At 45.7% G+C, this 22,756-nt stretch overlaps 1 protein-coding gene across 1 annotated transcript; it reads right to left on the bottom strand.

The window, feature by feature from the left end:
- Window positions 1–5,016: 5,016 nt before the first annotated feature.
- On the bottom strand, window positions 5,017–22,550 carry CFDP1 (craniofacial development protein 1). Its single transcript, XM_035118347.2, has 7 exons — window positions 22,427–22,550; window positions 21,046–21,160; window positions 19,768–19,999; window positions 18,242–18,348; window positions 14,388–14,489; window positions 6,972–7,130; window positions 5,017–5,744 (listed from the first exon to the last, which is right to left on the bottom strand). Exons 1-7 carry the CDS (start codon window positions 22,479–22,481, stop codon window positions 5,654–5,656), a joined length of 861 nt encoding a protein of 286 aa, XP_034974238.2. The 5' UTR covers window positions 22,482–22,550; the 3' UTR covers window positions 5,017–5,653.
- Between the last annotated feature and the right edge of the window lie 206 nt (window positions 22,551–22,756).

Below are 22,756 nucleotides of genomic sequence, written 5' to 3'. Positions count from 1 at the left end.
AATTCACAAGATCTTGATTGGAGTGGCTCTTGGTTCAGGAATTCACCCAGGGATTCTCTCAGTCCCTGACAACAGGGAAACAGCTCAGTGCAGCCAATGGGGAGCCCATTGCCCTTCATATGTCGTTGGACTCCATCTCTCATCTCCCTCACCCACCCAACTTCCCTGCACAGCCTCAGTGCAGGCTGGTGAGAGGGAGCCAGATGCAATGACGACTGAACAGGAGCCTGAACAGGAGGGTGCAGCCTTGTTGCCTGGAACCAGGGGGTACCTTTGCAGATGGGATCAAGCCCACCTCCCCAAAGCAGTGCGCATTTGCAAACAGAGAGCACATTTTCTACTAAAACAGAGATAGCCAAATTCGACCCTCCAGATGTTTTTGAGACTACAACTCCCATCATCCCTAGCTAACAGGACCAGTGGTCAGGGATGATGGGAATTGTAGTCCCACAACATCTGGAGGGCTGAGTTTGCCTATGTCTCCACTGCTGTCATCTTGCCCTGCAATCAACCAAATCCTAGAGGTAGTTTCTCTCCAAAGCTGGACTGAATCCAACCAGATTAATATTAGTTGGAAATGGTATCTTGGCATGGCTCGTGTCACCTGTGGCCTTTCTCCGCTTTTCAGCCAGAGTGTGCTGACAGGCCTCGTTCTATATGCAGCATCGCTATTTGGGATGCTGGAAGCAATTTGCCTCCTGGGAAGGTAGCCCAGAGCAAAAGTAGCCAAGTCCTGTGATTTGCGTTGCCAGGACTGTCAAGTGGTTTCCAAGATTCCCCGCATTTCTGGAGCGAGCTTAGAAAAAAACAAAGAGAGAGAAATGGAAGAAAACGGGGTTGGCAAGGCTTGAACTGATTAACTGCTCTGGTTAATCAACTGCAGTTTGAATCTCAAGATTAAAATATTTCCCCTGATTAACAGAGAGCAGTGACAACAAGCAGAGCCCCGCAGGAGTCAGGCCCATCATCGTCCTGGCTCTCTCTTCTCCTCCCCCCCCCCACCAAACGGGATGAAGAACCACCTTTAAAGAAGGGATATCCTTCCCACTTTATTCAGCATGAGGAAACAGCTCATCTTTCAAGGTGAAACTGCTTATGCCGGTAAGAACCAAGGGCAGCTGTTAAAGCTGACGATGCTCTTGAAATCAATGGAGTGTATCAAATACAGTGTGTGTGTGTGTGTGTGTGTGTGTGTGTGTGTGTGTGTGTGTGTGTTTATCTATCCCATGGGTAGGCAAACTAAGGCCCAGGGGCCGGATCCGGCCCAATCGCCTTCTAAATCCAGCCTGTGGACAGTCCAGGAATCAGCGTGTTTTTACATGAGTAGAATGTGCCATTTTTGGTTCCGGTTTCCGCCTGCAGGAATGGCGGACCTGTTTTCCATCTCTCTGACCTTCGTAAGGAATTTGGCGGTTGCTAGGGGAGTAAATGGCAACCCCCTACCCTCTCCGGGGGTTACGGAGAGGGGCCGCTGGCCCGCGATGCCCCCAGACCCACTCCGACTGTTTTTGGAGTGGGGGGAGCTTGGGCTGAGCACTTACGACGGCCAGGACTCCCGGACGCTAATCTGCATGGCGGGGATTTCCATGGTTAAAGAAGATAATTAGGCTTAAATCTATGGACATACTTCAGAAGGAGGGGAAGAAGCGCTGTTTACTGCTGAGAATTTTATGCTGCTGAGTGAGAGGAGTCAAAGAATGTACGGCATATGGAAGAAGGATTGATGGGGACGGAGCGATAAGGGAAGCAAGTTTTTATTTTTTCTTCATATTGTTGCCTCGTACCTTCCCGGACGCGATGTCCTGGCTTGTTTGGAGTGAAAGAGAAGCAAAAGACTGTGTGAGTTGAACTTTATAGCTGTTGTTACTGAGCATATTTCTTAAAGATGTGAAGTTGCCGATGAGAAAAGCCCCCCCCTAGTCAGACGGAAGGAGTTCTGGACGCGTTCGGAGGATTTATGAGCTGTGACGCACTTTAAATTGGAGCAGCGACCTGAAGCTAAGTTCAGCTATAGGGCAAGGAGATCCATTAATTTACCAAGAGTTCATGGTTGGATGTTTGGGTCTCCTGCCTGAAAAAGCTGTAAATTCTATAAAGATAAATAAATCGTAAATCTTCATGGCTATGAGAGAAAATGAAAGTGATTTGAGTCTTTCAAGATGGCGCTGCTACTTCGTCGCAACAGGGAGCTCCACTAAGAAGATTTATGGGGAGGCTGGACTGATTAACTCACACAGGAGAAAGAACATCTGTGAAACTTCGTTTGATATTTATCTCAGCAGCTGGAACAATCGGATGAAAGTGGAAAACACCTATGTGACTATAAGGGGAAGATTTGGAATATTATGAGCTTGGAGGACGATTTGAACTTTAGAAATAAGACGGCAGTGGACAGTTGCGAGGAATTCCCAATTTCTTGAAGCATGGGAACCCAAAAATAAATTATTTAGATGATTTGGCATAACATTCGGTTTGATTGATATATATATGTGTATAATTTGAAATATTGAATGTGATATAATTGGTTTTAATTGGAAAATTAATAAAAATATTTAAAAAAAAAAAAAAAGAATGTGCCATTTTTATTTAAAATGAATCTCTGGGTTATTTGTGGGGCATAGGAATTTGTTCATCCCCCCCAAAAAAATATAGTCCATCCCCCTGCAAGGTCTGAGGGACGGTGGACTGGCTCCCTGCTGAAAAAGTTTGCTGACCCCTGTAATCTAACCCCTCGCCTGGGTCATATGGGCCTGGGGCCTGTGCAACATCAGGCAATAATCCATGTATGGTAAGGGAGGGTTTGAAATAGGGGTGTACACAGACATCTTCCTCTCCCCGCATGGCAGCTGTTCTAAACTTGAATGCAGGAGGAAGTGTAATAATGGACAACTGCACCAATTGAGACACCCTTCTTGAAAAGTTCCTTGCATATCGTGAAGGAACTTCAGGGAGGTTTGGTGTACCTAGTTTGCAAAGTACTGTACTACCTTGTGCTAATTTTATTACACACAAGAAGGTTTGTTTCGCTGGAGATGAGGGGAGGCATTATAAAATTTACCAACTCCCCCCCCCCAAAAAAAACCCCACACACAATAAAATCACTGGATTGTGGAGTCTGGCTCATTTCTCTCTCCCCCTTCCCTGGTGCACGGCATGGCGCATATTGTGTCTCAGAATAGGTAACCGTGCAATAAAACTACCAAGACAAAAATAACCAGGTGGTGGTGGTGGGGAGCCCCACAACATTTTCAATGAGAATGAGATTAACATTAATGTCATTCTCTGGCTTGCTTTTTGACGGCTCTCTGGGGCTGCATTGGCTGAGAAGATCTACAGAAACCATTCCATTCCTCAACCACCAACGGCCGCCTCATGCCACTCCTTCCCCCTGTATCAGAGGACAAGAGCCCTCCTTCTTGAAGGGGTGGGTGTGAGGATTTGTGACAAGCTGCTGGAAAAGCAGAGGCGCCCCCAAGCCAGGGCCAGCGTGGCAGCAGCTGCTGGGGAGTGCAAAAGCGTCCAGGGTTGGCTGGAAAGGAGGTCCTGCAAGCCAAGGGGGTGAGAGAAGTCAGCTCTGCTCTCTCCCAGGCAGAGGCCAGGAGGATTTTAAATAGCTGTCTATGCCCTCAGACACTTCTCCACAAATGCACTCCTGAGATAACACTTTGGGACATAAAGAAAAAACCCCTCAATTAAGACAATTGTTAAACAAAACACCAACTAAAAAAGCATCAATTTGGATAAACATCCAGAAAGAGCTTGGCGCAGGGGGAGGGGGGATTTTTAACATTCACCTTTTAAAAGCCTGAGAGAATAAACGAAACATTTACCTGTTGCCTAAAATCAAGTAGAACTGAGGCCTATTGAGTCCTCTCTTTAACACTATCAATGCTATTGAGAAAATCTCCAGTCAACCACAAAGCTCCCTCTCTGATCTCGGGCCAGTCACTATCTGTAAGCCTAACCTACCTCACAGGGGTGCTGTGGGGATAAAATGGAAGGTTGGGGGCAGGGAAGAGAGGGGGGAAACTAATATAACTTTGGAGTTCTTTCAAAGAAAGACAAGGTATAAATAAAGCAGGATGCTGCCCCAAAGCAGAAACCCAACAGATGTTCTTGGATTGTGTGAAAGTTCAAATAGGAAGCAGTCCAGCAACTGTGCTGGTCCCAGATCATTTTAAGGCTTTAAAAGGTAGAAATAAAAAATACCTTTGAACAACAGGAAGCAGAGATAGACAAAGGGGTACTGGAGCAGTACAGCCTGACATCCAACACCAGCAGGGCTGCAGAATTCTGCGCCAGTTGTGGCCCTGAAAGCCATTTTATTTCCCTCAATGGTGCTACCAGATTGCAGATAAAGAGTTTTGTCTCCAGTTTAACTTGCAAAGAAAATAAGTTGCCCACAGTTGTGACAATTACATTTCTCTGTGTTATGTAAAGAATGCTTCAGCTGTGCCAAGGGCCCCAAGCAGGACCAGTCCACTGCTCCACCCACAAGAAAGGGGTTGCTGGGTCAAATGCAAGGCATGCTTGCACCTGCAGGATTGTACAATGCATCCCGAGTTCATGGTGCTGCCTCCTTATCTCTTCCCCAACTGCTTCCCATTGTTTCCTCTATTTATTGGTTATGTTCTCTACAAGAACGTGGACTTTAGACAGACAGACAGACAGACAGACAGACAGACAGACAGACAGACAGACAGACAGACAGACAGACACACGCCAGTTCCCAATGCTGATCAAACGTCCACCTGAGTTCCAGGTAAGTCTCAAAGTGAATCCCCATAGGGGATTATGGGGGGGAAAAGCACCAAATGATGCACCAGGTCCTGCTCCTTGTGTTGAAGACAGGTTACAGCTTTCCACATGCATTTTCCTAGCACATAGGATCAAGGTTGTGAGAACGGGTTTGGACTCTGTCCAAGCAGCCAGTCTTTGCTTTGATAAAAGGAGTCATCTTGTTTGGCCTATATAAAGTCCCCTGCCAATGGATGAAGAACGACACACCCGACAATAAAGTTTTAACACTTTATTCAAAGGAACAAAGGGATGCCGACTTTCCTCACATGCACGCTGCTGTTCCTCCGATGTTCGTGCAGAGCATGACGGAGGACTTGCTTTTTTTAAAAAAAATTCCTGGTGAAAGGGTTTACGAAAAACGAGAGTGGAGATCCCACAGGGAGAAGAGGAAGTCTTTTCAGAAAGTGGGTCAATGGGCCTAATGCGGACACAATGCATGACTGCAGTGTGTCCTTGGGAAGAAAAGCCCTCCAGCTGCACGGAGGCGCTCTGTGAGTCTGCAGCCCTTGGGAGACCCATGAAGCTGATGCCCCAGGGAAGTGGTGCCCAGGCAGCAGGCATGAGCAGGCTGCTGCCACAGCACAAAGCTTGCTTCGTCCCTCCTAACCACCAGGAGCAGGGAGATCTGGAAAACTTCTACCGCAGCCGCTGACAAGCACCCAGCAGAACCACACTGGTGTCTCCTGCGCACAGCAGCCCTTTGGCGGGCAAATCACCTGCCACAGCGACCTCCATTCACTTATTCGCTATTGTGGTGAAAAAGAAAATCCATATAGGTCATAACTCTATGAGTTGCTGCCTTCTGAGGCTAGCCAGATCAGAGGCATGATTCGGACTGGGCTCTGCAGCAGTCTCAAGGTTTCATGTTGTTCAGGCGTATGTCCCGCTCATGCTCAAACTGCCGGTGGTCAACCCTCTCCAGAAACGCTTTCCTCTCCAAGTACCTGCAGGGAAGGAGGCAGAGGGTTAGCTCCAGGGACACCAAAACACAAGCCAGTCTGGCCTCCGGTTTGACGCCAGGAAATAAACTACGGAAAGACCCTGTTGTTGCTGCCCTCGCAGGGGCTTCAATGCCTCAAGTGCCATCTCACCTTTTCAGCCCCAGAGAGTCATTGTTGCACAAGGCTCCACTGGCAGGTGGTGGGCACTGGTTCTTACGGCCCGCTCTATGTACAACGTGTCTTGGGCAACAACTTTGCTTATGGATTTAAGAGAGTTGGAAAGATTAAGAATCAGGCAGAGCTAAACTCCTTCACTTGACTTTTCTTCCCCAACCAAATAACCCAAATGGTCCAACTAATTGCAAGCTATAAATAATTTCCAATAATGACACTGGAGACAAGCACAAATGAAATCAAGTGCATTTTTGGGGAACCTTCAGTTGTCCCTCATCAATCCCTTGCCATTACTCAATAGGGCAGCACAAGGCACCTATCTCTCCTCCTGCAAACACCCCAGGGCTCTCACGTGGCCTGTCCTACATACTGCCAGGCACACAGATCAAAACCAAAGGGGCATTTCCTGTGGGGCCTGCCCTACATAACACCATAATGAGAAGCAGCTGAAGAACACTCTCTCTCTCTCTCTCTCTCTCTCTCTCTCTCTCTCTGTGTGTGTGTGTGTGTGTGTGTAGATCCTCCTCATCTCTTGCAAAACCAGGCCAGGCCAGAACAAGAGAGTTCTGGTTTCACAAACTTGGAGCTCACTGCAGATACATTGGTGGTGAATGGGGGTGAGATGTGTGTGGGTTACACTGGGGTGCCCAAAGTTTTATTGTGATCTATTATTGGTACATTCCTGGGTGATCTGCATTAGCTCAGCAAGGCTTTCTAATTCCCAATTTAACTGCATATCGGTCTCTCTGTTCCAGTCCCATAAAATATAACTACTTGTTGATGCTGTCCTGATCTTTGCGCTGTTCCACTGGCCAGTTTCCAGGCTGGTGGACCTTGGACTTCTAGCAAAAACACACAGTTGATACAAGCTTAAAAACTGCCCACCCGATGTCACAGGGGCAGGCAGTGCCAGACCAAAGGGACAGCTGGGAATCTGCTCCCCGCTTGAAACGTTTATCTGAGGCCTCAAGGTTCGTGGAAAGAACCACAAATGTCAAAACCCAGGAAAAGATATACTGCTGCTGCTATGCCTGATGGAGGATGCTGCCCTCTTACCCATGTTTCCCTCGGTTGTGGATGGCCAGCTCCTCCCCGATGCCCTCCTCTTCTTTGAAGGTCTCCCAGTCTAGCTTGGATTTCTCCAGGGTGCTGAGCTTCTGTTTTTTGGTACCTATCTTCCCCAGGAGGCTGTTCATGCCACTCGGACGCTTCACTCTGGCAGAGACAAGAAGGCAGGTTACAAGGGAGGTTCAAGGAAGTCCCAGCAAAACAAGGTGGATGAGCCCAGGTGGGGAATGCAGAGCTCCTCCAGAGTCCAGCAACCTGGCAGCTCTTCCCCTTCCTACAGGTGGGCCCAAGCCATCATTGTCTGCAGCAGCTCGGCAGTTTAGGGAATGAGCTGTGGTTCAACTCTTTTCTCTGCCACCAATGCACACTCTACCAGTCTTCACAACCTGGTGTCCTCTGGATGTTTTGAACCACACCTCCCATCAGAGCTGCTGGCAGGGGCTGATGGGAGTCATAGCCTAAGACATGAAGAGTGAATCAGGCTAGTGACTTCCCAATATGGGGATGTAATACCAGCCTACTTAAAGGGCTGTTGTTAAGCATTATGGGAGAATATATGCAAAACCATCTGAACATGCTAAAGTCTGCTGCTAAAGTACACTATGAAGCCTTAAGTATTACGGTTACTACTTCTAAGGCCCATGGAGAAGAGGAAGATGGCTGGAGGCATCGGCACAGCATCACTTGAGAACCTAACACTTGATGAATGCATCCAGACAATTATACACTGCACTTGTTCAGATCATGGAGCCTGGAGTCCTCCTCTGTTACAGCATTAGGAAACTCCAGTGTACATCAGAGCACATGTCAGGTCACTGGTCTCTCTAGCCCAGTGCTACCTACAGCTCTGCCCAACTGCAGCTCCCCAGGGTCTTGTCTATTCAGGTATCCAGCTCCCAAGTGTATGGGGATATATGATAGGTGAGAGCACCCTTTAATCCATGGGCTTGGGAAGGCCTTCCCCTTGCCCTCCTAGGTTGCTGCTCTGGTGTCTTATATTGATTGTTTGTGGATTTCTTTACAGCATTTTACCGTACTCTACTGTATAGTCTGTTATTTTCAATATGCTGCTCATAGCTTTGGGGGCCCTTGGGCAAAAAACCAGTACATAAATAAAATGTATCCACAACAACCACCCCACAAACAAGGCTCCCATTTGCCTCCTTTTACAAATGGAGCACAGAGAGAAGAATAATCCATAGCACAAAGAGGCTTCACCATCCAAAAGTCCATCTAGCTCTTGAACCAAATTGCCTCCCATGGTCCATTCTGATAAAACTATTGCCACATATATGCACTTATGATAACAATGTCAAACATCTGCCTGCAGCTAACAAAACTTTTTACTTTTTCCTCTCCAACTTTCCACAAGGAAGTGAGTCACGTGGTTATTAAGTGCCCACAGGTGCAGTCAGCTTGCCTTGCCAACACACAACTTTGGAGTGCCATGGGAAGGCTTTGCAAAAAACGCAGAACGTTTGAACACTGATTATTGGGCCTCCCTTTCCTTTGCTTCGAGCACAACCAAATCAGAATCCTCCACTGCTTCTCAAATGACACTGGAGTTTCTGAAGCCAGTTCTTTGGACAGCAGAAGTCTCCTAATGAATGAGGCCCAGTCCTGGAAAAGAGTCTAAATCACAGCCATCTGCCCAGTGGGAAATTCTAGCCCTTAAGTAACGAAACAGCATGGCCCTCCAACTCCCAGGGTGTGCAGGAAACTCCACGCGGCCTTAATGGGGCCTCTGCAGATCCGTCACTGCAGACGTGGAAACGGCAATGCAAACTCCCATGAACCCCGTCAGCAGAGTCTCCAGCTTGCAGTTTATTTGCATTCCTGGGATAACTTCCTTTCTGCCAATCAGGGGCCATTCTGAGAAGTCAGAGCGGAAACAACTTGCATTCTAAGGCCGAGGGGAAAGAACCATGGCCGGGTAAGGCCAGCATTCAGGATATTTTACTGGAAAACAATGAGTCAGAGGAAAACATTTTCCAGCCCTTTTGTTTTCAAGATTCTGTCCAAATTCAGGGCCTCAAGGTGTACAACAACACACTCTCACTCTCTCTGCACTCCTTGCCGCCTGTGAAGCTAGTGCAAAATTTGAAACACAATCCAGGCTCATGTCTCTGTTCAGTTCAACAGCCAGGCTGAATGCTTGCTTGTAGCAAGGGTGGCTAAACTGTGGCCTTTCAGGTGTGGGCAGAGTCAGCCCTGGTCAGATGGCAGGGATGGTGATGGGAGAAGGAGCCCAGAAATATTTGAAAGGCCATAGGTTAGCCACCCCTTGTTTGTAACATTTTTAATTTCACCACTTCTCCCATCTCCTCAGATCAGCACCCCTGGCTCTCCCCATTCCCTTTATTATCCTCCGCACAATCCTGTGTGATTAGGTGTGCTGAGAAAAGGTATGAGAAGCCCAAGGACACCCAGTCTCCCAGAAAGAGGTCTCTGGCACTTGCGAGATGGGAAAGGTGCCCTGCCTGGAAAACAAGCCCAATGAGTGACCTGCCCAAGGTAACACGAGAAGCCCTTTCTCATGAGCAGCACAGTGACTATCATCAGGACCTCACTCTCATCCTCTGCCAAACAGCTGCTGTTTAAGACCATGGCTAGTCAATGGACTTGCACAGCTGAGATAATAAGTTTAGAACTCAACATCTCAAGGGCCTGGTTGCTGAAAGAGGACACTTTTCTGGTCTAGCGTATAGCACAGGGCTCCAACTTTTACTGAGACTGGCGCTGGTTCCTGAATCCAAGTCCCTTGTCGCTCTCCCTGCACCCCCCCCCCAAAGTTCTCAACCAAGCCAGCGTTGCTCTTTTCAAGTGCACCGCTGTGCTTCAGGGCAAAATGCCTGCCGTTACAGGAGCCATATTTTGTTCCAAGGCACATTTTTCAGAGCCGCTCCAAGCTCCCCTTTTGGCTGGTGCCTGCAGAATTGGTGCTCTGCAGCTGTGCTCCCTCCCAGCCTCCACAATGCACAGAGCAGCTAAATGAAGGACAGATGCTCCCTGCCTGGCCCCTCCCCCTCCAGGCCTGGCCCAATCATATCCCTCCTAATGGCTACGCCTTGCCCGGGTCTGGCATGGAATTGACACACAGCATCACAGCAGAAGGGTCTAAATCCCTGGGATTGCAGGGAGAGTGGGGGAGCGCTAATCCAGAGCAAGAACACCACTTCCACCAAAATCAGCAGAAAGAACCATCCATGTCTCATACCACAGGAAATGGCTTCCACAGCTGGTCATTGCTCTGCGCAGCCAAAGTAAGATTTGCTCAGGAACAAGGGTGTGCTTCCAGCCATATCCCTCACAGAACTCTCCATTCCTTTCTAAAGAAGCCGAGCAAATGGGACCAAAGCAGCGCCACGCACACAGGAGCAAAGTGCTGGCCCTGAAGCCGAGCATTCAGGCTTTTGGTCGAGACCCCAGGTCTCCACTCCATTTAATTGCATTTCTAGCTGCTAGCAGACAGGGTTTTGAAAGGGTTGCAGTCTTCTCAGCAAGAGGCCTCCTCTTGACGTGAGCTCTCAGGGTGATGCAGCCAGCTAATGAGTACAACAAAAACAGCACACAGAGGGCAAAGAAGGTGATTTGTCTGGAAAGCAGCCTACTCAAACCGGCTGTGGGACTTGTGGAGCAGCTGGCCTCTGAAAAGCTGTTAGAGCTCTTGGAGGGACATGCAGAGGAATGAGGCCCCTTCTAGCCTGACAAAGAGTTTTCTAATTGCTATTAAATCTGTAGACGAAATGACATCACCTGGACAGTAACTGATTTCATGGCTCAGAGTGGTTCTGCGCCCCCTGGTGGCTGTGATCCATTAAAAAAACCTATCCACACAAAAAACCTGAAGCTTCCCGCTCCATGGGTGCAGAAGAGGACTCTCTTGCAAACAAACAGGGACCACAATTTGGTCTCACCACATGCCTTAGTGCCAAAAGATAATATTTGAAACGGCTCTAAAATTAAGTCTACAAACATGAAGATATCCCTGTGACAGTCACCCCCAGGGATGATGGAAGCTGCAGCCCAGCAACATTGCTGGGCCACAGATTCTGCACCTCTTTTCTACTGCCCCCCTGCCACCAGGAAAGAAAGCAGCAGTTCAGCAGAATTAACACAGGCATTGAAAGTGGATGTTGACAGCGGGAAATGTGGCCATCTTTTCATGGAGCCAGACGCAGCTCAGCCCCTGAAGGATACAGTCCCAGCCCAGGCTGTTTCCTGGAGAGCTTTCTGCTCTGAGACAGACGGCAGCACCAGCATATATACAGGGGAAAACAAGAGGCTCCTCCAGCTACAGCAGAAGGGCTACGATTACCCCGCGACCTCTTCAGTTGCTCCAACTCTTGGAGTGGTTCCTGAATTCTCAGCACAAAGCAGGGTGAAGGCCAAAAGAGATACATAAACCAAAGCTTCAAGGGAGCTGGGGGGTGGGGGGTGGAAGCTCCCGGAAGCAAAGATGCATTTCTGTCTTTACCTCTCAACTGCTAGAAAGGAATGCATCTTGTAAGAGGCCACTGATCTGATGCACTGACTCAACTTATGTAAGACTGTGACCCTTCAATCCAGTCCATGCTTAAGGAAAAGGGAGCTACTCAACTTGCTTTAAAGTTGAATTTCACCTGCTGCTAATTCACAGCAACCTGGGAGGGGACAAGAGGCCACAGAGGTCACAAACTCAGGGCTGTCATTTTGGAAAACACCAAGATGAGAGTGAGAGACCAAGGCTGCTATTAACAGCAAGCAACTCTATAATAAGCCCAAACAGAAAGGCCAGGCTTTAACAATATTGCTACCGGAGCTATTTTCTCATAGCCTCTGCAGTGATTAGCACACTGAATTTGGGTTACAAAAGCAGGGAAATCTAGACTGAAAATGGAACCTTTGTTCCCGAAGTGGAGTCACTGTGTGCTGGCTAATGCCGCTTGAATGGTGGGAACAATCAGACCTGCCAGGATTACAGCATAGCGGGGAGAGGGGGCAGGTGGAACGTTCCCAACCCACAACCAAACTCCTTCATCTTAAACCCAACATCTGAGAACATTTCATTTAACTATTAGCAAGGAATCCTTCACATTGTGTAGCAACAGGTCCACAGTGCAGGTGTGATTCAACTATAATAATAATAATAATAATAATAATATAATAATAATTTATTATTCATACCCCACCCATCTGGCTGGGTTTCCCCAGCCACTCTGGGTGGCTTCCAACAAAATATTAAAATACAATGGTCTGTTAAACATTAAAAGCTTCCCTAAACAGGGCTGCCTTCAGATGTCTTCTAAAAGTCTGGTAGATGTTTTTTCTCTTTGACATCTGGTGGGAGGGTGTTCCACAGGGCGGGTGCCACTACCGAGAAGGCCCTCTGCCTGGTTCCCAGTAATTTGGCTTCTCACAGCGAGGGAACCGCCAGAAGGCCCTTGGTGCTGGACCTCAGTGTCCGGGCAGAATGATGGAGGTGGAGATGCTCCTTCAGGCATACTGGACCAAGGCTGTTAGGGCTTTAAAGGTCAGTACCAACACTTTGAATTCTTCAGCACCAACACTTTGAACTGTTATGTAGTAAAAACAAAGGAATAGGTGCAAGACTTCCATCCTATGCCTCTGCTTCTGGATTAGCAATGGAACTGAAGAGCTCTCAGCTCCATCAACACCCCTGCCTGGAGTTACGTGCAGGCTTTAGCAGGGCAAGAATTCGGCGCCCAGATGCCTGCATCCGTAAACCAAACATTGTGTGGCTTTCAGTTGTTATATATGTATCGCTAATATCTGCATTGCAAAAACCAGCCTGGGATCTTAAGTGATGGAAGGGTGGTTTACAAATGGGGTAAATGCTCATTGATATGGGAGTCCAGTGGCATGCAATTCTCAAACCTGCTATTTACAGGTTGTTCTTAGTTAAGTTGATTGTTTGAAGTCAACTGGCCTTATTACAGCACAAGCTTAAGCTTCTCTACTCTGAAGTAGAGTTGTGCTTGGAATACAGCCGAAGTCCAGTGATCCCAAAGGGTCTGCTCAGAGTAAAACTTAAAACCTTAGGTGTCAAACACTGTCTTCAGTCTTGGGGCCAATGCATAACTTTATAGCACTTATTTTACAACTGTTTTATGATTGAGAATGTTTATACTGAATGGCATATCATGTTATTAAATAAATTATTACATTTCTGCTTCAACCTGCAAATGACATTGCTTTAATGGCATGCCCGCTTTATTTATTTTTTTTTTGGGGGGGATCCCATCTTTCCTATCATCCAGCCTGAAGGAGAGTTCTGCAGAATTCAAAAGTTTGCTCAACATTCTACCATTTAAAATACTTTTATATCATCCTTCATCCCTGCAGCTATCATGGTTGATATACAGAGGGCAAGGCTGTATATCATACCAAAACAAAATACAGCAACACACACAAACCCAGAACAATGAGAGTACTGTATATTTCAAAATAATTAAAACGATAGAGAACTTGAAGACATTTTGAGTGATTTGGGTTGGTGCTAATAAAATTGTCCTACTGTGGATTTTATACTCCCCACCACCACAATGGAATAATATGGCTATTTATGTTTTTTGTATGTCTGGTTCTACCATCACAACTTCTTGCCAAGTACTCTCACCCCATTTGTGTTATATAATAATAATAATAATAATAATAATAATAATAATAATAATAATAATTTATTATTTATACCCCACCCATCTGGCTGAGCTTCCCCAGCCACTCTGGGCGGCTTCGAACTGAATATTAAAAACAGTACAGCATCAGACATTAAAAACATCCCTAAACAGATACTGTTTATTAAGACCAGGAAGCACTTTCTGCAATGGCCTCAAATTGTCAAGCTTGCAACTTCAGCTTGAAAGACAGAATACAAGAGAGAAGGGCAGAAACAATGCACTTCAGCTCAAGAGGGAAGTAGCCAGAATATTGTGTGCAGCCATAGAACCTCTTCAGGGGCCACTTGTCCTCTCAAGGAGAATGGCAGCAAACCTCAGGTTCCTTCATGAATGAGAGCTCACTATGACTTGCGTGTGAAACCTCCTTCCTCCCTGGCAAGAATGCTCCAGTTCAGGGCTTCCCAAACTTGGGTCTCCAGCTGTTTTTAGACTCTCATCACCCCTAGCTGGCAGGACCAGTAGTCAGGGATGATGAGAACTGTGGTCCCAAAACAGCTACAGACCCAACTTTGGGAAGCCCTACCTAGATCATTCGTTCATTTACTTCCCCTGAGGGTGACTGGAGCAAGGCAAAGTCTCACAAGCAGAATCCAAGCAACTCATTGATGAGTACAGAGGTCCCAAGATCCTGCCAACACCAAAGATGCAAGCATTACAATCTCCCAGCAGAATTCTAATGTCCACAGAAGCTTTGGAACTGTAGGACCAGGCGGCTAGGGCTTACCCAGAAACAGTAGGCGAGGATGGTGGGACGACAGTCTTCTGCTCTTGTTGCTTCAGAAAGAACTGGGCTTCTTCAGACGTAGCATCAACTTCCTTTGTAACCCTGCCACAAGGAGAGGGAAGAACACCAAAGCCATATGTTAAAGCTGGAACACATGTGCAGAGCAGAAACTATAGAGGCAGTGGGTGGCCACCAAGCTGTGAGAGGCGGTGTGGTGTGGCAGACAATGACTACAGAGACCTGGGTTCAAGTTCTTGGTATGCCATGAAGTTCACTGGGTGACTCTTCTCAACAGCTCTGCTCTGAAGATGCACAACCAGCTTAAAACATTTCTTCTCAGCTAAGCAACAGACAACCACCAAGCATCAAACTTTGAGAGGCATAGTGGAAAAGACCCTAGGAATGAAAGAATTATCCTGCTGAATGAGACAAAAGGCCTAGCACTTTCTTTTCAATAGTGGCAAATCAGATGCCTCGAGAAGCTCATCTTTCCCACAAGCAGGGCACGATTGTGGTATCCACCCAGTTCATCCACAGCATCTGGTTACTGGCCAGTGAACATACCAACTTATCTGTCACAGCTAACAGACTAATTCATATACAGCTTTTTTCATATTAATTCTAAAAGTCGCTCATAAATTTAATTCCTACCAAGAAAATGTCCAGGAAAAAATACAAGCCAAATAATCCATCCTCAGATATGCTATCTAACCCATTTTTTGCAGTCATTTTTTTCCTTCATCCATGACAGTGTAGCTTCTTCAGTTCAAAATTTATTGCTTTGGCATCCTCAACAGACACCACCTTCAAATAGTTTGGAGGAGAATCTACAATATCCCTAGAACGATGGTTTTTGTGGCGTTGCTGAAGTGATCTTCTACTTAGGAAGTTCTGTTCAACATTTAACCCAAATCTACCTTCCTGTTATTTAAGCCTGTTACTTCCTGGAGTATCCTCAGTGGATCTGGCGAACAATGATTCCCTTCCTTCCTAAACACATGAAGTGTCAACATACTCCCTCCCTGTGGCGAGTGTGGCGTCTTCATTAGGGTAAACATGAACAGTTCTTCCAAATATACCCTGTTTCTCATATTTTAAGACATACCCATAAAATAAGCCATAGCAGGATTTTTAAGCATTCAAGGAATATAAGCCATACCCTGAAAATAAGACATAGTGATAGGCGCAGCAGCAATGCCGGCCGCGGCAGGAGGAGGAGGAAAAAAATAAGACATCCCTTGAAAATAAGCCATAGTGGTTTTTTTTGAGGAAAAAATAAATATAAGACGTGTCTTATAATATGAGAAACACGGTAATGTGCTTTCAAGGTATCTAATCTTCTTCGGAATATTCTTCAGTCTGTCAATATCTTTCCTTGAATTACAGGCTCAGGTAATCTATGCGTAATGCAACTCTCATCAGTAACAGTACTACTTGCCAAGCCCTGGAACAATGTGTCTTAAGAAAACTGAGATGCCATTTGCCCTTTAAACCATACCATCAGGCTACTGATTCATACTGAACTGGCTATTTACTAAAGCCTTCCCAAAGTACTCCCCATCTAGCCAACTCCTCCACAGGTAACCAATGTGCAATAAGGATCCCAACAAAACACTACAAGCAATACCAAGTCCTGACTGCTCATTTATAAGGTCACTGACAATTAAATGGCATCTGTTTCCAAATCTAATTTATTATATTTACTGTGTCTAAGGGAGTAATTGTTACAGCAAATATAAATTACGATCAGTTGGGAGCTGTGTTTATCCTTTTTGGGACTGATGATAGAGGTCTTGGAGAATGGCCAAGGTTTGGATAAAAATCCAATCACCACTTGTACGGTAAGAATTACAGGTTGCATTTGGTTTTTGATTGTTCATAAATGGAATATGTACAGTGGTGCCTCGCAAGACGAATTTAATTCGTTCCGTGAGTCAATTCGTTTTGCGAGTCACCATCAGATCGCAAGACGCATTTGTCTTGCGAAAAATTCGTCTTGCAGGGCATTCATCTTGCGAGGAACCACTGTAGTAACTATGGGGTATGTTTGCAGAGTTCTAGTTTGCAACAGGAGGAACACTGTTATTTATAAACTGCAACTTGGCAGCATCCCTGATAGGAATCCAACCCGGAAAGATTTTTTCCCATGGAATCAGGACAGAACATATAAACTAGATAAAAGACTAGTCAAAATGGGCAATTACCAGTACATGCAGGTCCTGCTATTGGAACACATGTTATTCAAAATCTCAGTTAACCAAACACAAATAATTATAACCTAATGGCTGGTTCAGATATCCAGACAGCGAGAGTTTGCTCACTTCCATACTGGTTTGTGTTTTGCCGGTCATGGGCAGCCATTTTGGGCAGAAAACACTGAGGGAGGGAGAGATCAGACTAATCAGTTTTTCCTTTGTTTGGCTTTTGCAGATTGGCAGCAGCCGCTTCAGGCACAAACCATGAGGGGAGGAAGGGCAAGAGAGAACAGATAAATCACACATTACAAATGTTTCCATAGGAAGTAATGGAAATCATCAGCTTCTTATGCAAGTGCTCACTTAAGGAACGATTTCCTACAAACCTATTGTATTCAGAAAGTGGGACCTGTGTGTACCCTCTCATATGGTTATTTTATGTCTGTATGGTGCAGTGCCTCTGAGGAGAAACATCAGAGGAGACCTACTGCCTTTAAAACCTGCTTCTTTCCTTCCACAAGGCATTTGGCTGGCCACTGTGGGAAGCAGAATGCTGGACTGGATGAGCCCTTGGTTTGATCCAGCAAGACTCTTCTGGTCACCTCCTTTCTCTAATGAGATAGGAAAGTCTCTGGCATTTTGTAGTCAGGCTTAAGCAAAGGGTGAGGCACTTTGGAACCTCCATAATTTCTCATGTCAGAGCAGACGTCTAGAATACTGGCTGTTGATAACTGTCTCATTGCTTTCAGTTTTTCTTTCTGGTCCTTAGTTACACTCGAGGATCTGATAGATTAATTCCTAAGCAAAATAACTGGTTCAATTACTGCACACACTTTCCATTTATATCAGTGCAGGGGCTCATAACACATTTAGTGCTATCTGTGTCAGGGTGAGAAATAATTGTTGACTTTTGCTGAGAAGTGAGTTCTCTCTAGGTCTTTCAGAGGTTAATGTGGGGAGGAGGGTGTCTAGACCACTTTTATATCAATGTGGGGGAAAGTCCAGACAAGCAATGGGAATTTTGAAGCTACACAGCATGAAACAGAAGCAAGGTTCTGTTATTGTGCAGCAGCTCCTGTTGACAAGGCAGAGTTAGTTTTATCCAGCTCCTGGCCCTGGGTCAATGTTATACCACTAGGTAATTGTTATGAGCCTGAATATATGAAGACTTGTCTCCTCTTATATGAACCTGCCAACACACTCTAGTCGCTAGATGGTTTAGAAATACAACCCAGGGCCACTTCTAAGACACAGAATCTGCAGACAGGGGTCAAGGGCTTTTTGCCAGTGGTGTTCCTACTGTGAAATTCTCTGCCCCCTCAGCCTTTCACAACCCACCAGAGACAGCACTATTCAGCCTTGTGTTTGGAGGACATATAGTGGCCCTGTCTTATCTACCCATTATGTTGCTGTTTTGATGACATTTAATTATTATTTTTTTAGTTTTTCTGTTCTATTGAAACCTAAACCAACTTTATGTTAATGTTGCTAAGATGCTTTGGGGACCCTATAATGGGACAGAAGGTAAGGATATGCATATTTTAATAAAATACTGTTAATATATTTAGACACAGTTGAGGCAAACAGTTAAATGCAATGGCTCAAAAAGGACCAGGGATATGGCTCATTGTGGCTGGAAAGGCAAGAGGCCAAACTCACCTCACCTCTTCACCCGCAAAGTCAAAGACTTTGGTGATGGCAACTTTGCTCTTCTCAGGTCCCTCCACCACCTCCTGAGGTTTGCATGAATTCTTCTCTTCAGCTGGCTAACCAAAACATTATGAGAAACCACATTTGTCAAACGTCAGTCAGCCCAAATTCTCTTTCAAGTTCATTAAAGTTCAGGTGTTCTAGATTTGCAATGCCATGCCCAATACCAACAGTAGCTTCTCTGCCATCAGTTTCCACTTCCTTTCAAACTTCACTGCCATCTAATCTGGATTTTCGAATGACAATTCACTTCTCTGGTAATTCAAGCATGAAAACAAGTGTGATCTGGAACCCCAAGTTTTGCAATTCAACAGTCAGGTGTGGAGAGTCCCCCTATCCCTTCGGTAGCTTCACAGATAAGAATTAACAAGCAGTTGATAGATTTATAGTCCTTTTATTATAGCATCATGTTTTAAGCACAAATACATAGCTCTCCACAAGGACTTCTGCAGCATTTTAGGCGCCAACGGAAAGTTCCTCCTTCTCTCTAACACGTTCAGACCTTTGAGTCTGTGGTGAGGGGGTCCCCCTCACACACTCTCAAGTGACATCTCAACTAGCTTCCCCCTTCCTTCTGGTTCTGTTGTCATTATCTCGTAACTGGGTAACTCCTCCCTAAGCTGTTCAGCTGTCTCTCTCTCTCTGGTTATGAACATGCTGTGGACGGGGGGGGGGGGGCGACTCTTCCCCCTCCAGCTCTCCATCGGAGAGAAGCTGGTCTGCCATAGAATGCATTCCCCAGTCCTTGTCTTCAGACCATTCCCTGACATCATCAAATCTCATTCCTAGATGTTATGGGTTCAACTACTTCCTGCTTAAAGTCATTAAAAAGAACAACAGGCCTCTTCATCCCAAGATCTCAAACCTCAAATGAACTATTGTTTGAAAATTTTAAAGACCTGATTAACATAGCTGCCAAGTTTTCCCTTTTCTCGTGAGGAAGCCTATTCAGCATAAGGGAAAATCCCTTTAAAAAAGGGATAACTTGGCAGCTATGCTGATTAATATAATGCCATTTATGCAAGGGTACTCTGAAGACTTTCCCAAGTTGCAAATAATGGCATTCATGGCTCCATTTATAAATTTCTTTCCAGGCAAAACTGGTGCTGATCAACCGTAATTACCTTCCTCCATCTCTCTCTCCTCCCATTTACCTCGGTTTAAGAACAGCCCTGTTTACGAACTACAGTATTTGGTTTACGAACCCGGAACGGATTAAGTTCATAAACCAAGGTACCACTATAACATCAATCTGATCTACTTTCTTGGAACAGCAAACCAGGATAGTCAGAAAGAATCAACAACAAACACCCCTGAATAGACATTTGTGTGGAATCTCCTTTGCTCTGGACGTCTTTGATTAGTGATCAGTTGAAAACCCAAATATCTTGCAGACATTAATTATCAAAGACAATATACTACCCCTGTTGTGCCCTTTCCAAACAGCAATGCATGAATGACACATGCCCTCTCACCTTGCCTTTCTGTGTGCAGCCAGGCGCCTGAACTGCAGGAGGTGCTTTTGGTTTCTGGCCCACATCACTGAGGAAACTGGCCCACAAAGCATCCTCTTTTTGTCTATTATCACTTTCTTTCATGTGTGGATTGCTTTCTGCCGACTCGCCATCCTCCCTGTCGCTTTCATCATCCTTTGATGCCTCTCCTCCACCTGGTTCTAAGAAGAGGCCACATCCTTTGTTCCTTTTCCTAAGAATGAACATCACCAAACCATACTCACATTAGCAAATGATTTACAACCAATGCCTACATTATGCTTCTGTGGTAGTGATCTTTCAAAAGCCCAGTAGTTGCAACGTGGAATCATAAGTTAAGACTGAAAGCTTGATAAATGACAGTATGTCAGTATCCCATGCACCACTGTAACCCCTACAATGAAAGGAAACAAGAATGGAGACACGAATGTCAAGAACTCAGTCAAGGCTAATAATTACCGTATATTCCGGCGTATAAGACGACCCCCAACTTTTCCAGCTTGGGATATACTCACTGTATAAGAAATACGACCCGGCGTATAAGACGACCCCTGACTTTTGAGAAGATTTCCCTGGGTTAAAAAAGTAGTCTTATACGCAGGAATATACTGTAGCCATTTTAATGGCTACTACCCAGGTGGCGCTGTGGTTAAACCACTGAGCCTAGGGCTTGCTGATCAGAAGGTCGGCGGTTCGAATCCCTGTGACGGGGTGAGCTCCCATTGCTTGGTCCCAGCTCCTGCCAACCTAGCAGTTCGAAAGCACGTCAAAATGCAAGTAGATAAATAGGGACCGCTACAGCGGGAAGGTAAACGGCGTTTCCATGTGCTGCTCTGGTTTGCCAGAAGCGGCTTTGTCATGCTGGCCACATGACCTGGAAGCTATGCGCCGGCTCCCTTGGCCAATAATGCGAGATGAGCGCGCAACCCCAGAGTCGGTCACAACTGGACCTAATGGTCAGGGATCCCTTTACCTTTTTTTATCTCAGATAAAGAAGGAAACCTAGGCAGATATGAAAGAGAAAATTGGGGAAATTCCTCCTTGCTGAACCAGCTGAGAACTGTTGCTGAGCTGGCTGTGTTACTGATAGTTTCCCTCTTCCACTGTCATCACTCTCTAAGGATCCACCTATTCTGAAGGCATGATCCTTGACCTGAGCTATTTCTTCGAAAGCAGAACCATGTACATTCCTAGAGCCAGCCACAGGGTTCTTAATCTGCTCACTCAGTTCCACTGACATCAAATGAAGCTGGTGCCTACCGACACGTGATCTCCTTGGAATTCTTCTTGCATTTCCCCCTGTGTGATGGCTTCTCCTCCTCCTCCTCCTCTTCCTTAACCAATTCGTTTACATCATCTTCACTGTATTCTTCACCTGTTATCAACACAGCTTTAGTTATCAAAACAGGATCTCGGGTTAAGGTACAAAACACTAATCATTTCAACAGATTTTGTGCCTGCAGCAATAGTTAGGCTGGGATTGCATGTTATATGTGGAAAGGGGCCTATGGTATTGCAATTGGGCAGTATTCTGCACTACAGTGGTCTTTCTGGGCCACCCGACTCTTATCATTTAATATTCCACTCCTGCCCATGGTCTTGCATTCCTTTATGTTAACCTCAAAAATAAACCATTCCTTATTATCTTACTGTAAAATCAACCCTGTCCTAGGTATTCTTTTTCTAAATTAAAATTGTAGGTACAACTCACTCTTATATATCAAAAGGTTTATGTCTCATCCTTAGAGAAGCCACTTGCTGCATTTGTGTTGAGTGTGTTCAATTGGAATAAATCAAGTCCAGAGTAGGACTTCGAAGCGTTCGAATCAAACATGACCAAAATGATTGTGATAATATTACTATTTATATTTATTAGCTGTCTTTTCAGAAAAACTAAACTCAAAGCAACCTAACAAAAATGAACTTCAAAAACATTTTTGTTATTAGCCTTATAGTGCAATGTCACTTTAATACTGTTACTAAAATAAAGGTAACATTTTTTTAAAATGGTGAAAGCTCCCTGCAAGGAGAAAAACAGCACATCAGCAAGAAACACGTCTGTGGTCCTAGCTTTCTACTTACAAAGGGGTTTTCTCACTGGAAAACCAGTGTGGTGTAGTGGTTAGTGTTGGAAGGACCTGATAGATCAGGATTTAAATCCCCACTTAACCATGAGGCTCACAAGTGGCAACCTTGTGTCAGTCACTGCCTCTCAGGCTAAACTACTTCACAGGGTTGTTGTAGGGATTAAATGAGGGGGGAGAAAATACCACTGTACACCACCCTGAGCTCCTTGGAGAAAAAAGGGATATAAAGGCAATAAAATAATAACAACAAATAAAAACTAAAACCGACAACAATAAGAGAGCATTGAAACGTTGATTTCTCTGCCCATTTGTAGCCTGAAGTGGTTCAGCCCATTCCACCCCCTTCAAAATCCGTCCACCTCATTCAACAGCTCAACATGCTGAGCCGGGGCTGCTGTCACGTGATGAACACAGGGTGTAGCCCGGATGTAAGGGGCGTTCTGCACGTAGAAACCCCATTCCGAAGCCCTTCCAGGCATTCTTTTTTTTGGGGGAGGGAGGGACCGATCACCCGGGCCCGGTCCTCTCCTGAGCGGGGGGACCGGGCCGCCCACCTGAGGGTCGGTAATCTTCATCCTCCTCCGACGAATATTCCTCCGAGTCCGACATGGCTCTTCGGCGAAGCCCAAGCGCCCCCTCAGTAAAGGGCAGGAAGTACTTCTGCTACCATAGAGCACATCCGGTTTCCTGAGCAAGAGTGCCTCACTATATGAACCCTAGAGATAAAAAAAAGATTAGAGTGACACAACGCTTAGATTTTATTTTTTAATCGCGGCTTGTGAAAAAGATGATGCTCCACAAAAGGCTGTGAGTGAAGTGCGATCTTACTGTTGCCAATGGGTGACGATGACAGGGACTCAGTAATGCACGACGGGAGTTGCAGT

The sequence above is a fragment of the Zootoca vivipara genome, chromosome 6 (genome assembly GCF_963506605.1).
Source record: "Zootoca vivipara chromosome 6, rZooViv1.1, whole genome shotgun sequence".
NCBI lineage: Eukaryota > Metazoa > Chordata > Lepidosauria > Squamata > Lacertidae > Zootoca > Zootoca vivipara.
The sequence above is the reverse complement of the archived record's forward strand: the minus strand, read 5'-3'. Positions and strand labels throughout refer to the sequence as shown.

Bases quoted from the DNA above. Each gene is read 5' to 3' on its own strand.
- CFDP1 (XM_035118347.2), bottom strand. From the start codon at position 22,481: ATGTCGGACTCGGAGGAATATTCGTCGGAGGAGGATGAAGATTACCGA. The intron at 20,000-21,045 runs GTAGGCACCAGC...GTTCATTCTTAG, and splicing joins TCCAAGGAGATCACGTGTCG to GAAAAGGAACAAAGGATGTG. The intron at 5,745-6,971 runs GTAAGAGGGCAG...CCTTCCCTGCAG, and splicing joins CACAACCGAGGGAAACATGG to GTACTTGGAGAGGAAAGCGT.